The 14771-nt window shown below is 45.5% G+C and overlaps 1 protein-coding gene across 1 annotated transcript in view; it reads right to left on the minus strand.

The window, feature by feature from the left end:
* The window catches only part of LOC311228465 (CLIP-associating protein 1-like), a 257076-nt gene that overhangs the window by 74650 nt on the left and 167655 nt on the right, over window positions 1–14771 (minus strand). The window contains exons 9-12 of the mRNA XM_084314370.1: window positions 14606–14665; window positions 12592–12669; window positions 3780–3947; window positions 868–914 (exon numbers count right to left, since the gene is read on the minus strand). Coding sequence (XP_084170496.1) covers window positions 868–914; window positions 3780–3947; window positions 12592–12669; window positions 14606–14665 — 353 coding nt within the window. The remainder of the gene's footprint in view (window positions 1–867; window positions 915–3779; window positions 3948–12591; window positions 12670–14605; window positions 14666–14771) is intronic.

The raw sequence follows: 14771 nt of genomic DNA on the forward strand, positions 1-14771 counted from the left end.
AAACTCTGAACTCTGTTGCCTATACTCAATTTATACCTGCCTTCACTGTCTATAACTGCCTTACACTGTAATCATAACTACCTACCTCAAACTATACTCTACCCATATAAGTCTGTATGTTAGCATGTACAATAATGCTGTATACTGTATATATTTATATATTCATATTTATTATTATATATATGTATCCACATCTGTCTGAATATACCTGCATATAATATTTTATACATACCTGTATATACTATATACTACATCTATATCTGTATATATGCCTACTGTACCTACTCTTACTAGTTATACTGCTAACCTGTATGACTTACCATACTGTTTTATACCTGTATCACTGAACACAATACTACAACAATGTACACACATCTGATTATCATTATCCCATTTAAAACCCACCTCAAAACCCACCTGTTTAGGAACGCTGATTTTGTCTGATTTTATTTTTTGTCTGATTTAATTTTTTAATGGATTGTGATTGTAAATGAACTGTTTTTAAATTGTTGTACGGCGACCTTGAGTGCCTTGAAAGGCGCCTTATAAATAAAATGCATTATTATTATTATTATTATTATTATTACTCGTACTGTAGTAGTACTCCTTTATATATACTCCAGTTTAATCACTTGTACATTGTATATTGCTATCACACTTTACTGATACATTTGCACTCTGGTTAGATGACAACTTATTTTTCTTGTACTGTACTTGTTCTGTTTGATGACAATACATTTGAATCTAATCGAATCAAATCTAATATTTGTTTTTTACATTTATCAATGACCATCTTTTTCAAAAATAGATACACAGCGTTTTGGAATAAAAGTGAATATAACTGCAGAATAGAAATATCTGACTTACTCCTTGTGATGCTTCCTCCAATGACGCCCTTCACAGACAGTGGCCGGCTGAGGACAGAGGGACAGGATACACATTGTTGGTTTGAGACGTGATTCTAAGCTTTAGTCTGTAGTATGTGGATAGTGGATACAATGAAATGTCATGCAAGCAAAATAATATGGTTTGTGCTTCAGGCAATGGACACACAAACGCCCCCAACCCGGCTCTCAGGTGTCAGTTCCCATGTCAATCACAGTATTGAAACCTATTCTATGGTGGATAGTAATGGTCAATATATACAACAAGCATCAGAATGGTCACTCCCAGTGGGAAATGAAAAGGCCTGTTGGGGGTTTCCAATTGTCCCACACATATGGTCCAAGTTGTAATGCAAGAACACAAACATACAGTATACAACGTCTTGTCTTAATCGAGTGGGAAGTGTGGGAATTATGGCCTTTTAAATGTGACATTTTGTTATAGTGCCACCACCTGGTCTGCCAGAATCTGATAGCTCTGAAGTTTATAGTTCCTACATTGGTCAAAATTCTGACTCAGTCAGTCAGTCAGTCAGTCAGTCAGTCAGTCAGTCAGTCAGTCAGTCAGTCAGTCAGTCAGTCAGTCAGTCAGTCAGTCAGTCAGTCAGTCAGTCAGTCAGTCAGGACTGGCCCTTTGGGTCCAACAAAAATGTTCAGAGAAATATGAGCTCACCCTCCATTATACACATGTGTGTACTGTACACACACACACACACACACACACACACACACACACGCTTGGATTTATCTAGGTTACTGATCTGTGTGTGCGCGTGTCTCTGTGTGTGCACTCACATGTGCATCTCTCACCTGACAATCACAACCAATGTTGTTCCAATAACAGTCAGTGAGGCTGCTCAAATAGTGACGTGCTCCAATACATGACCCAGCCCTGTATACAGTAAGTCCTTTATTCTGATCACTGTTGACTCTACCGTGTGGAACAGAGGCCTTTAAAAGGAACACGCAGGGAACCACCAGACCCACGAGTCCACGACGCAGCCAACGTGTTTGACGCAGCCAGTTGTGGAATGTGAAAGTTGTTTGGTTACTGTAACATGACACATACTTACTAATGCTAGCAGCCCATATATCACCCCAACCTTGCACCATCACTGTCTGAGTTTTTAAGTTTGCTAGGAGCATGTACGTGATCTGAGCATGCATTCCACTAAAAGTTGCTCTCAGGTCTTCCATGCGTGTGTCAGCGACTAGTCTGGATCAGAGGACTTAGACTGTGGGTATAAGCAGCCATTGGCCAACAGAATTTCAGTGGGAATTCTCCTCCCCTTTCCGCTATCTGCGACACTATTTCGCAAGGGTACCGTCGCTGCATCCCGGGCTTAGCGCCGACCAGGATGATTGTGTTTGGTTCAAAGAAATACAAACAAGCCAGAGCGCCTATACCGGAATGATACTAGGTTCAGTCAGACCTCTCTCTGGTGCTGGCACAGCGTTAACGCAGTGTGGAGAGAGGTCTGGCTATGCAAGACTAGGGAGTGACTGACCACACAGATCGTCCATGAGTGACTGACTGACTGAGTGACAAACAGTTTATAGATTTTCCTAATTATCTGGAATCACAGAGATTGATTATGACCAATATCAATTGGACCAGGTATGAGCAAGTACTGTAATGTTTTTTCTGGGTGCTTGCGTTGACTGCCTGTGACTGTCAGTCAATCCAATGTTGCAACAGCAGCAACATTTGTCTTTCTTCAAGGCCCAATCAGTGATCCAAACTATTTGTTTATGTTTGGATCACTGATTGGGCCAATGGTAAAAGAAACTCATGGATGAGGGCTTTTTGGTAACTTTCTCTCTCTTTTGCATGGTGCCCCTGTTGGATCCCTGTTGGATTCCACTGCAGTAACTAACCCTGTTGGATTCCACTGCAGTAACTAACCATGTTGGATTCCACTGCAGTAACTAACCCTGTTGGATTCCACTGCAGTAACTAACCCTGTTGTATTCCACTGCAGTAACTAACCCTGTTGGATTCCACTGCAGTAAATTGACGAGACTTTGGTTAGAATGGATCAGTATGACGCCAGATGAAAGAAATGGAGTCTAGGTTTAAAATCACTGGAATTATCCTTCAGGATACTGACAACTATGGACTGATTGATTGGTTAATTGATTGATCCTATTGGGTAAAACAGACATTAGATAAAACATAAAAGTGTCCTTTAACACTTGTTTCCAACATGCATTTTACTGACTGAACCTGTAATAAATGCCCCATTAAATTAAAAGTGAGTAGCAATACATTAAAAAACAATATATGGCAATCGGTCAGGTGGCGTAGCGGAGATTGCGTTCGTCACCAACCCCGGAGACGCTAGGATTCGCCTGTTCGAATCCAGCTAACAGCTCCGGGGTTGTCACCAGCTTGGCTGGCCGTTCACACTAATACAATTGGCAGTATTAGAGGGTGGGAGAAGCTGGCGGGGTGGGTCCGGGTCGTTGTAAACAGCGACTCCTACAGTTCGGTCGGGGCGCCTGCTAAGCGCGGATAGGATCTAAGTGGGATAGTGTGATCCTTCCACACGCTACGCCCTCTCAGTGAGAATCCGCGCTGCCAGGTGAAAAGAAGCGGTTGATTGGCTGGACGTGTGTCGGAGGAAGCACGTGATAGCCTCCACTCTCCCAGACCGACTGTGGGGGGTAAGTGCGCAGCGACCAGGAAGGGGATTGGGAATTGGCATAACGACTAACATTGGGATGGGAGAAAATCGGAGGAAGAAGGAGGGGGCTAAGATCAACGCCAACTCTCCGCGTTGCCAAGGTCTTTGGTTTAAACCAAGTCGCTCCTGACATCAGGCCTATCCCCAGGGTTGGACAGAAATAAAGAGAAGGAGAGGACAATGACACAGGAAGGAAGGAGGTTCTTACTTGAGGCTCTCCTGCGAGGAAGAGGAGGAGCGGTCAGATTGGGGGAGGGACACAATGCTGTCGGAACTCTTCAGGTGGGACTGGAGGGCCTTCTGATAGGTGGACTCCAGCGCCTGGAATAAAAGCTCCGCCTCCCGGCTGTAGTGACCATGGAAACCCCAATAGCACCTGTGGAGGAGGAGGGGGGCGAAGTAGAAAGCGTTCTTATACATTTTCCATTAAAAGATTATATAATTTTCATGATTATAGGATAAAAATATGATTATGGTTCATAATATTACTAGTGCTGTCAGGCGATTAAAAAAATTTATCGAATTAATTACAGGATTTGTAATTAATTAATCTAATTAATCGCATTTTAATTGCATAACCATTTTAGGCCTGATATTCTATATTATATAATCATATTTCAAATTGCATGTGTCCGGATGGCAGAATTCAGTACTGTATCTACAAAACCTTCTGTTTAATCATCTTCCCTTTATTCATTTGCTTAGATTTTTCAGGTCTGGTCAATTTTAGCATGGTGTTATTCACAGTCAAAGATAAAAAGTTTTTTATTGATATTCTCCTTTGGTTCATTACAATTTACTCACGCCTAGTAACAGACACAGTATTTCTGACACTGGGAATACATTCCCTGAGATCCATAGATGTCCCTAGAATCAGATCTCAAATGGATCATTAAAAAAATATAAAGTCTGTAAATGTTTATTCTACGTTCTTATGGAATGAATGAGATTAAAATTATTATATATAAAAAAAAAAAATAATAATAATAAATGTTGTGTTAATTTTAATAACGCGATAATTTGCGGTGTAATTAAATAATCAATCTAATTAACGCGATAAACAGCCCTAAATATTACTAATATATAGTGGTGCACATACTCTTCCAAGTGCAAGGAACGTTAGGTTATGACTATAACCAAGTTCTGTTAGTATAGCGACGCTCGGCGTCACTCTCTGCACTGTCCTCGCACACGTGCACACGCACTGAATAAAGACCACAATGTACCTTTAATCCCAATATTTGTCTGACCACACCCCTATCAGCTTACCCATATAAGCAGGGGTGGGGCCACCCACTCGCCTCCTTCCCAAGCTTTCACCACAAGGCGAGATCAAGGGCTGCAGCGGCGTCGGACGGCGAGCGTCGCTATACTAACAGAACTTGGTTATAGTCATAACCTAACGTTCTGTATCGTATAGCTCTCGCTCGGCGTCACTCTCTGCACAAGGGAGGCCGAGCGAGAGCCATCGGCCGACAAATACACCCCGCTGAAAGCCCCCCACAACCATCAGAACAGGGAGGGCCGAGCCCCCCCCGGCCCACCCTAATGGAGGGCACCCCCCCTATTGGGGGCTTCACGGGAGGGCGACGGACCCGACCGCGCGAAGAGGCACTCAAGCAACTCAATGCACAGGGTGAGCAGCCGTGGCTTGACCCCACGACTACACACACGCACAACCCGCATGCCACCCGGGAACGAACGGAGGAAACAACCTCGTTACTGCCCCCAGAATCACGGGGTCAAGGGCAAACCCAACCCCGTGGCAAGGCCGTAGCAGCGGAGCGCGAAGGAAGACCCAGACCCACCAAAGGGACTGGACCCCCTGGAACGGGGGCCCGGAGAAGTCCATGATGCCAGCATCAAGACCACACCAGGTGGGCACTTAGTTACCCCGCCCCCCACATCGCCAGCGTATTCGGACAAAGGCCCCTCAGCCGAGCGGGCCCTGTCCCCCCAATAGTACACCGCCTGGCACACTGACCCTGCAGAACAGGCAGTAAGCATGGCCGTAAGCACACAAAAAAGGTTAACCAACGGAAGCAGGCAGCGCACCGGGGAAAAAACCAGGCAACAGGCTATTAACCCTAGCCTGGAGACTGCGGACGAGACAGGCGCCAGAGGGGACAGCTGAACACAGCCGCCCCGGCGGAAGGAGCGTAAGCTGGCGGTGTTGCATGACCAAGCCTCCATTTAAAAAAAAACCCACCCAGAGGGGTTGAGGCAGAGAAGGCTGACATGATTGGCAGACGTCATGAACGTGCAGGGGCACCCTCAAACGGTGAACCCGGGAGTTGACACTGCTCCAACACACCAGGGAATCAACCACCTTGGTGTTACCCAATGCGGTGGTTGTTCCTATAACCGCTCAAGAAAAAACTCCAAAACACACCTGCGGGTATACACCGGCTATACCGCAGTACAAGTGTTTCAGTTTTTCAAAAAAGGGTTAACCCAGGCCTACGGGTCGACGAAACATTACTTCGGACCGGGCCCGGCGATACGGGAAGCACAGGGTCACCAGAGGAGGTCAAAGACCACCCCAACAGGCCCCTCTTCGCCATGCGTGAGAGAGGAGCGAAAAAGAATGGAGAACCAGCCCCTAAGCACACCGTACTTGGTATTCCCAGGCGGTCTCCCAACCAAGTACTAACCAGGACCAACCTGTGTAGCGGCCGAGATCTGACAAGATCGAGCGTGTACAGGTTGGCATGGCCGTAAGCCATTACGACAGTGCTGAGTAAAAAACGTACCCAACCAGGGTCTCCATAGTGCTTAACCCTGTGACACCCGGACCAACCTGGCATTTTTCACCCTGAAAAAAGCCCAAGTCCCTCAGGGTACCAGAACAGCAGATCTGCATCCCCGGCGGACAACGGGTTCAACTGATCCGGACCAGCGTGACCAGAACCAGTCCCGTGCCCTAACCACGCCGACATGCCTACTCCAGGAGAAGGGGCAGATATGCGTGTTGATCTTAAACATGAAAAGAAGGCGCCACCCAGACGTTCGGGCGAACCGCGCCCGGTGGCCCACCCCCAGGGCGTGAGACCCCTCTACATATGTTCAGATCCATTCCGTCATCATCCCCCAGACATGAACGAGAATCCGTCGATGACAAAAAACCAGGTCGTTGGATTTGGTCGTCGGAAGAGGAAAAACCTCCATCCCAGTTGCTTTATAAAAACGCCGTTTTAACCTCAAGCAACCAAGGCGTGCCAGTCAGTCGCCTGTTTACAGAACACCCCGAGCTAGCACTATACGTGCGTCGGGACACACCCACATCAATGAACAGGCTATTTAGACCTGTCATTGAATCCCCAAGGCGCCATGGGGAACGACAAGAGGGGTGTGACACTTCCTAACTCCAACTCTTTTTAGTAGAAAAGAAGGAAGCACCAACAGTATGTATCCCAGTCTACACAGCCGGGGGTAAAAAAAATTCACATTTTTACATCCCACCACCCTCCCATAGGACGGAGACGGGAATCCCCAGAGAGACTTCCCACGCGAGCTGTACAGATTGAAAAGAATATATTGCACCTTGAGCCATGTAAAAAATTGGATTTAGGGCTCTCCGGGGAGGAGGCACTGAACCCATACACACTCAATAATCGAATTGAATCGAATACATACACAATAGAGTAGGACTCCTTCTAGAGGGTCCACTCACCTTGACAATCTGAGGAGGAGGCTCTGTACTCTGAAGGAGGCTCCCTCACATGGAAAGAGGAAAGGTTACCAGTTCACCCCTTTACGACCCCACACCCATGATACGATGTAATGACAAAAAGAGAGTATGACACAGTCATAGTCAGCTCTATGAAGCGTCTGACAGCTTCACACAGCGCATGAGCTAACCTGCTATCTGATTTTTACTAAGGAAAAAAACACAGAATAGAGAGGGCTCTTCAAGAGCCCCGGTACCAAACTTACACATGTGCTTCTGTGGCCAGTCCAACCCAGTTGTAGGTCACATGACACACACAACCCATCATCACCTACAAAAAATGGCAAAAACACTCTACAGAGGAACGCCGTTTTTCATAATGAGAGAATACATAATTCTCGATTAGTATCGGCCACAGGCCTTGCTAAGCACACACGAAAGCGACCAAACAATCTTTTCTTTTAGGAAAATAAAGTTTCTCCAGCAGTCTTAGCACAACCTCAGCAATCAAGCTAAGGGTTACATCGCATCCCTACCACACAAAGACACAATGTAGTGCAACAACATGTCTGATAGGAGGATGAAGAAGTCCCCAGGGAACCGGGGGGAAACACAAAAAAGAATATTCTTTACTCATTTGTCACTAAGCATAGCTTTATAGGTTAGTTAACCCCCTTAGTTGTGAGTACACGGTACATATAAACACACATGATGTTTCTCAACACAACAAACCAGATCATTTTCACATCTGAAACAACAACCCGATTTGCACGGAGAAGCTAAATACCTAGTGACAAGACAATTCACACACAACTCGCGTCGTATCCTAAATGTAGTGCAGTAACACTCGTTTTGGAAAACATCGTTATTTACAAAACATTTAGAAGGGAAAGCCAGAAGAAGTGTACAAGGTCTGGTCAGACCTGGCCTACCCGGAGCGTAGATCAACGAAGTGCAGTCTCAAGACACCGTAGAAAACACAGCCGTCCTGTGTTGTTCGATCTGGGCAGCGTCGCCGCTCCAACCCGTCGCTACGGTCCCCTTTGTTGACGCAGGCTTTGCCGTCCTGGCCCAGGGCAGGTTCGACGAACATCCTCTGTCAAAGATGACGTCGTAGTCAAGAGTGTTTAAAACATGTTATAATCAAAGCACGTTCAACAGAGTAGCATTAAGCTAACGGCCGCTCCAACCGTCGGTCGCTACTGCCCCTGCCCGCGAGACGCCGATCGAACGGCGCACGCGACCAGAGGGGAGCTTGCGGCGGCGCGCGAGGAGCCGGAGCTACCCCGCTCTGGGCCTTGGCCGATAGCAGCAAGCTAACGTTTCCTAGTGATCACAGCAGGCTAGCGCCGCAGCTAACAGCTGACTGGCTAACAGTAGGCCCAACCTATGTAGGCCACGCAGTGATCACAGCAGGCTAACGCCGCAGCTAACAGCTGACTGGCTAACCGTAAGCTAAGCAGCTATCACCTGAACTTGTACACAATGACACTCACCCAGACAGGCCGCCGTTCTGAAACCCTCCTCACTTTTTAAGAGAAAAGAGAAACAAGATGTTAACACAGTTTTACAACGGTGATTTTACCAACACCCGACGGAGCCAGCACAATACCCAACTGGCCTGTGTAGCTGACTTGAACACAGATCTTCCGCTATCGAACATCTATGCCCATATCTCCTCGTGAGGGAATACTCTCATTTGGATATGAAAGATGGGGCCTTAACACGGTGACAGAGAGATATCCACTCGTCCAGAAAACACAGGGATCACCAGTGTTAATGGTCATGGCCCACTAGTTAAAACTATAATGGGCTTCAGACCAAGGTCTTCTGTCGCCTAAGAGGCTGAACAAAGGACCCTAGCCTGGGGCCGGTTTTCATAAACATTGTCAATTAGCCCCCATAGCACTAACAGACAAGTGGAGCCTGCCAGCAAAACATAACTCACCAAACCTGGAACCCACCGCTTCTCACAACAGCGGCGCGTCCTACAGCCCAGCTGTGCCTTTACCGCAACCAGCACACAGCAAGGACTGCAGTTGGAAAAGCATGTAGCGGCGCGAACTCCCAATACGAAAACCGGTGGAGGATTTTTAGAATGATCATCATCTTCCAGACACTCCAGTACGAAGACAATATCGCCGTATTTTCTCGAAAATAGTGAGAGAGAAAATAAAGATATGATGTCAACGTATCCTTGCTTTCCAACTCTTCTCCTACCATCACATCACTTCAAGTGTGGGGATCTACCGAGGCACTTCCTTGTGGTGAAAGCGAGAAGGAGGCGAGTGGGTGGCCCCACCCCTGCTTATATGGGTAAGCTGATAGGGGTGTGGTCAGACAAATATTGGGATTAAAGGTACATTGTGGTCTTTATTCAGTGCGTGTGCACGTGTGCGAGGACAGTGCAGATAGTGACACTGAGCGAGAGCTATACGATACAGAACAGGTTGCAAGGGCAAGGCTAAGAGAATCATTAAAGACTCCAGTCACCCGAACAACTGCCTCTTTGAACTGCTGCGGTCAGGCAAGCGATACAGGAGTCTCAAGGCGAGCACAGAAAGACTCAGAAGAAGCTTCTATCCCCAGGCCATCAGGCTGCTAAACAAACAATGAATGAACACTACACACAACAACAACCACCAAACGCACATAGCACACACATCCACACGCACACACTCACTTTAAACAAACACACTGTAGCACCCACTCCACACACTTATAGCACACACCCACTTTAAACAAACACACTGTAGCACCCACTCCCCACACTTTATATTTATGGATGAAGGATTGCACTACAACTCGTACACCTTACTGTAAATTGTACCTAAAATTGTACCTCATCCCATTTCTGCTTTGCACTAGATAGTACTGTACATTAGTACACTGCATAGTATTGTGTATTGTATATTATATGGTAACTCAGAACATTGTACATATGTCTATACCGAACACTGTGACCTCATTTTCTTCTTCTAAATTCATGCTATATTATGTTATTATGTTATTTGATACTATCTTGTCTAGCACAGTCTCTGGAGCGTAACAGTAAGAAGCATTTTGTATGAAAGTATTCTGTACTTCTGTATGACAACTATTAAAGAACTTGAACTTGAGGTATACCCCAGACAAGCGTCAAACACAGCATCTGTTTTAGCCAGTCGCTCCCGCTCCCCTGTTACACTCACACTCATGCTGTTACTAGTAAACTGTTAGTTAATTAGTTATTAATGAATTGTTAAATATTTGTTAATAGATAGTAGGGCTGACCCCTATTAGTTGAATAGTCGACTAATCGGTCGAAAGGAGCCGTAGTCGACTGGCCAACCTCTTAGTCGAATGCAAAAAAAATATATATATAAAAAAATATATATACATTTTTTTTGTTTTATTTAAAAAAAATTATAAATGTATCATCCTTTCCAAAAGAAAAGAGGCCTAGAAGCGTGGCTAACGCTAATGGCACGCATACCAGAGGCTAACTGCCTACGAAAACAGGCACAGAGGCACTGAAAGAGGATTTCACCCATCTAATGAACACACTAGACTAGACAAATATCAAGATGTATCCATCAGTGGACCAATTGCATGCTTTTTGCAGAGGACAAGAAGCCTTCAGTCGACTCCTTCAGACATTAAGCACCCCCACAGCCCAAATGGAATGATACAAAAAAAATAAGAATAATTTAATTACAGAAATATATATATTTTTTTTAAATTATGCCTTATAAATAGTTAATAGATTATGAACAAGCTATTAGTCGCTTTTTTTATTCCGCTTAAACATTTGTTTGCGCGTGCATGGGCTTGATGCAGAGCTTGCTCCATTTTGGCTGGGCAGGTAAACACACTCGTATTTCTCTGAAGTTGGCTCTACTGCAGCTTTCATTTGTGTTTAGATGGAGGTCCCCTGATGTAGGGCCAGATGAGGCCAGGTGAGGCCAGGTGAGGCCAGGTGAGGCCAGCTGTAGGTAGGTGGATGCTGTTGATTTTGGTGGCAAGAAAGTGCCGGGAGGCTGTAGTAGGTGCTGACTATAGGAGAGGGCTCTGGTGCTGGGTGGCTGTAGTAGGTGCTGACTAGAGGAGAGGGCTCTGGTGCTGGGTGGCTGTAGTATGTGCTGACTAGAGAAGATGGCTCTGGTGCTGGGTGGCTGTAGTAGGTGCTGACTGATTGATTGATTGATTGATTGATTGATTGATTGATTGATTGATTGATTGATTGATTGATTGATTGATTGATTGAAAATTGTATTAACAGATTGCAGAATGGGTACAATACAGTACAGCTCAATACACACAATTGTTAAGGGGATGCAGACCAGAGAAAGACTTTCGTCTTGTTTACATCAGGGTCCCCCATTTTCAATTCATCATAACATATATGACATACATGACATACAGATAGACAGTACTGCTACATCTAGACACTTATGACATACCAGATTTACAAGTACAGTACTGTTTGTGATACAAAAAGACTAGAGAAGAGGGATCTGGTGCTGGGCGGCTGTAGTAGGTGCTGACTAGAGAAGAGGGCTCTGGTGTTGCCTTTTCCAGTACTGATGATGAATAGTAGGGAGTAGGAGTAGTTGGCAGGAGAGAGGGATTTACTTGTAATGAATTTGTGAATTATTAACTATTAACAAATATGTAACAACAAGTCATTTGTAAGTGGTTTGCAAAAAGCTTGTTTGTGATCTATTAACTATTTATGAGGCATCGTTTCGTTAACAAACTATTAACAAACATTTAACAAGCCATTACTAACTTATTAACCAGCTATGCCAATCATTGCAACACGGTCTCTGTGCTGCCGCCACTCTGCACGGTGACAACATCGCGGAGGTGCTCAGACCTCGTGCGCACCCTACCCCTCTGATGTAGGGCTGCACGATTATGAAGAAAAAACAATAATTGCGATAATTTCTCTTCATATTGTGATCACGATTATTCATCACTTTTTAATGAATTAATATACGATTAATTGTGCAGCCCTGCTCTGATGCTGCGTAGGCCACACACAGACCACAAGAAGTATGGACAACTTTTTAAGTTGATAAGTTGTTTTCATGCTGAATGAGTTATTATTATTAGTGGCGAAATGATAAGTACATGTCTGGCACCACCACCACACTAATATTCACTATTATGCTATGGTCTTTAATAAGCTCTAGATTCAAGGAGGTCATTCCGCATGGCTGCAATATAACTTGCGGGAGGACAATCATGTGAGAATTGCACGTTTATATATTTTATAAATAAAAAGTCAAAGACTAAAAGATTATACAAAGTTCAATTAGTTGACAAAGAATTGACACACTTAATTGCAGACTTAAATGGGACTTACTTCCTGGCGATGGACCTGGCCTCAGAGTCAGCGTCGTGGATCCCTTTCTTGATGGTCTCCGTCAGAACAGCCACGTGTCTGGGACGGTAGGGGAGCATGGTGAAAGGACAGCCGTTTAATCCTGACCCCTGACCCTAACCCTGACCTTAAACCTGACCCTGACCCACCCAGCAAGAGGAATAACTGACCATAAACCCTATATACCCTATACGATATTGAACTTCCCCAATGAGGCAAGAACGCAACCACAACTCTCAAAAACCCTCTCTCTCTCTATGCAGACAACACAAGTCCTGTATCTCTTCCAATCTCCCCCCCCGGTGGTCCCCGGCAGAGTGTAGCCACGCAGCAGGCAGCTTACAGGCTTTTTAAACTCTGCATATTATTGTCATGGTTACCGAGAGGGTCGGGGGGGCCTTGATGACGGCTCGCCTGCGGGCTCATCAATTTAACTGGCCTCATCAGACGCCCATCCAGCCGCCACTCGGCTCAGTTAAATGTCACTGTGTAGAGAGAAGCACAGCGTGCTCTAAGCAGCACACTCATACCACCCACTCCACACACACACACACACACACACACACACACACACACACACACACACACACACACACACACACACACACACACACACACACACACACACACACACACACACACACACACACACACACACACACACCCCATGCTCTAAGCACACTCATACCACCCACCACACACACACACACACACACACACACACACACACACACACACACACACACACACACACACACACACACACACACACACACACACACACACACAGACAGACAGACAGACAGACAGGCATACACACACACACACACACCATGCACTAAGCAAGCACACACAAACAAACAAACACACACTCACACCCACTGCATACACACACTTTTTTCATGATAAGCCGCACACAACTCTCTCACAACTAGCTCTCTTTCTTCCAGTGAACACAAAGCAGGTTATTTTGGGTAACTGGCTACTTCACACTATTCACATGTCTTCAGGTCTTCAAGGCTGTCCATTCATCCTATTTCGGAACTACACACCTTTTACAGTCCTTTTCCACTGACTGGACAAACATGTCCTAGCTTTCCTGTCCTAATGTGTCCTAACGTGCCCTAACGTGCCCTAACGTGTCCTATCACAATTCACAGATCTTTGTAGACTATTTTGTAAATTCACCCTTTTTTAATAAATTGTTTAAAGGTCCCATACATTATAAATGGCCTTTTCCAGTGTTTAGCATTGATTCCTAGCAATTGGGGATTATATCAATGTGGTCTGTGTCGTTAATTATCATATTGACTCTCATCAGTCTAGTCTCGAGTTCACGAGATCTTCCCTCACTCAACTAAGCTGTTCTGATTTGACTCGCAATGCGACATAGCAAGTAGCTGATCTGCAGTAACGCCCCTCTATGGTTGTAGCGCATAGTGTAACCCGACACTTCCTCAAACGGGTTTTGACAGAGGCAGAGAACGAGCGAGCGAGAGAGAGAGAGAGAGAGAGAGAGAGAGAGAGAGAGAGAGAGAGAGAGAGAGAGAGAGAGAGAGAGAGAGGGAGAGAGAGAGACAGAAGTGTGTGTAAAAATGTGTGTGCGCCATCTCTCTCCCTCGTCGGAGCATTACACACAAACTTGACTGCGTGTGTGTCGGGGACGCATCTCTCTCTCTCTCTCTCTCCTCTCTCTCTCTCTCTCTCTCTCTCTCTCTCTCTCTCTCTCTCTCTCTCTCTCTCTCTCTCTCTCTCTCGCTTGCTCGTTCTCTCTCTCGCTCTGTCGTATGTATCACGCTGTGTGGGTGACTGTCACTCAAAGCGCTTATGGGCGGAGCCCATCCAATAACAGCCTGAAATCCTGAGGCTGAAAAATGATGCTTTTGAGTACTTCATTAGAAATATAAAAATAGACTCACATGAATTGTGTAAAGTTGCCCAAATAGTGCAAGGAATAGCAATGCATGTCCCCTTTAAAGTTTGAGCTAGAACTTACCTCTCTAGTGTGTGGGAGTGCCACTCGTGTAGCATGAGCTCGAGGAACTCAAAGCAGCGTCTGCAGAGAGGACAACAGGAACAGTCAGCATGCTTTGCTAGGGGAACACTTTGGACATGGACTATACTTTACTCTAATACTATAATATGGCCTGGACTACACTTTA

Source organism: Notolepis coatsorum (assembly GCF_963971535.1).
Source record: "Notolepis coatsorum genome assembly, chromosome: 5".
Classification (NCBI taxonomy): domain Eukaryota; kingdom Metazoa; phylum Chordata; class Actinopteri; order Aulopiformes; family Paralepididae; genus Notolepis; species Notolepis coatsorum.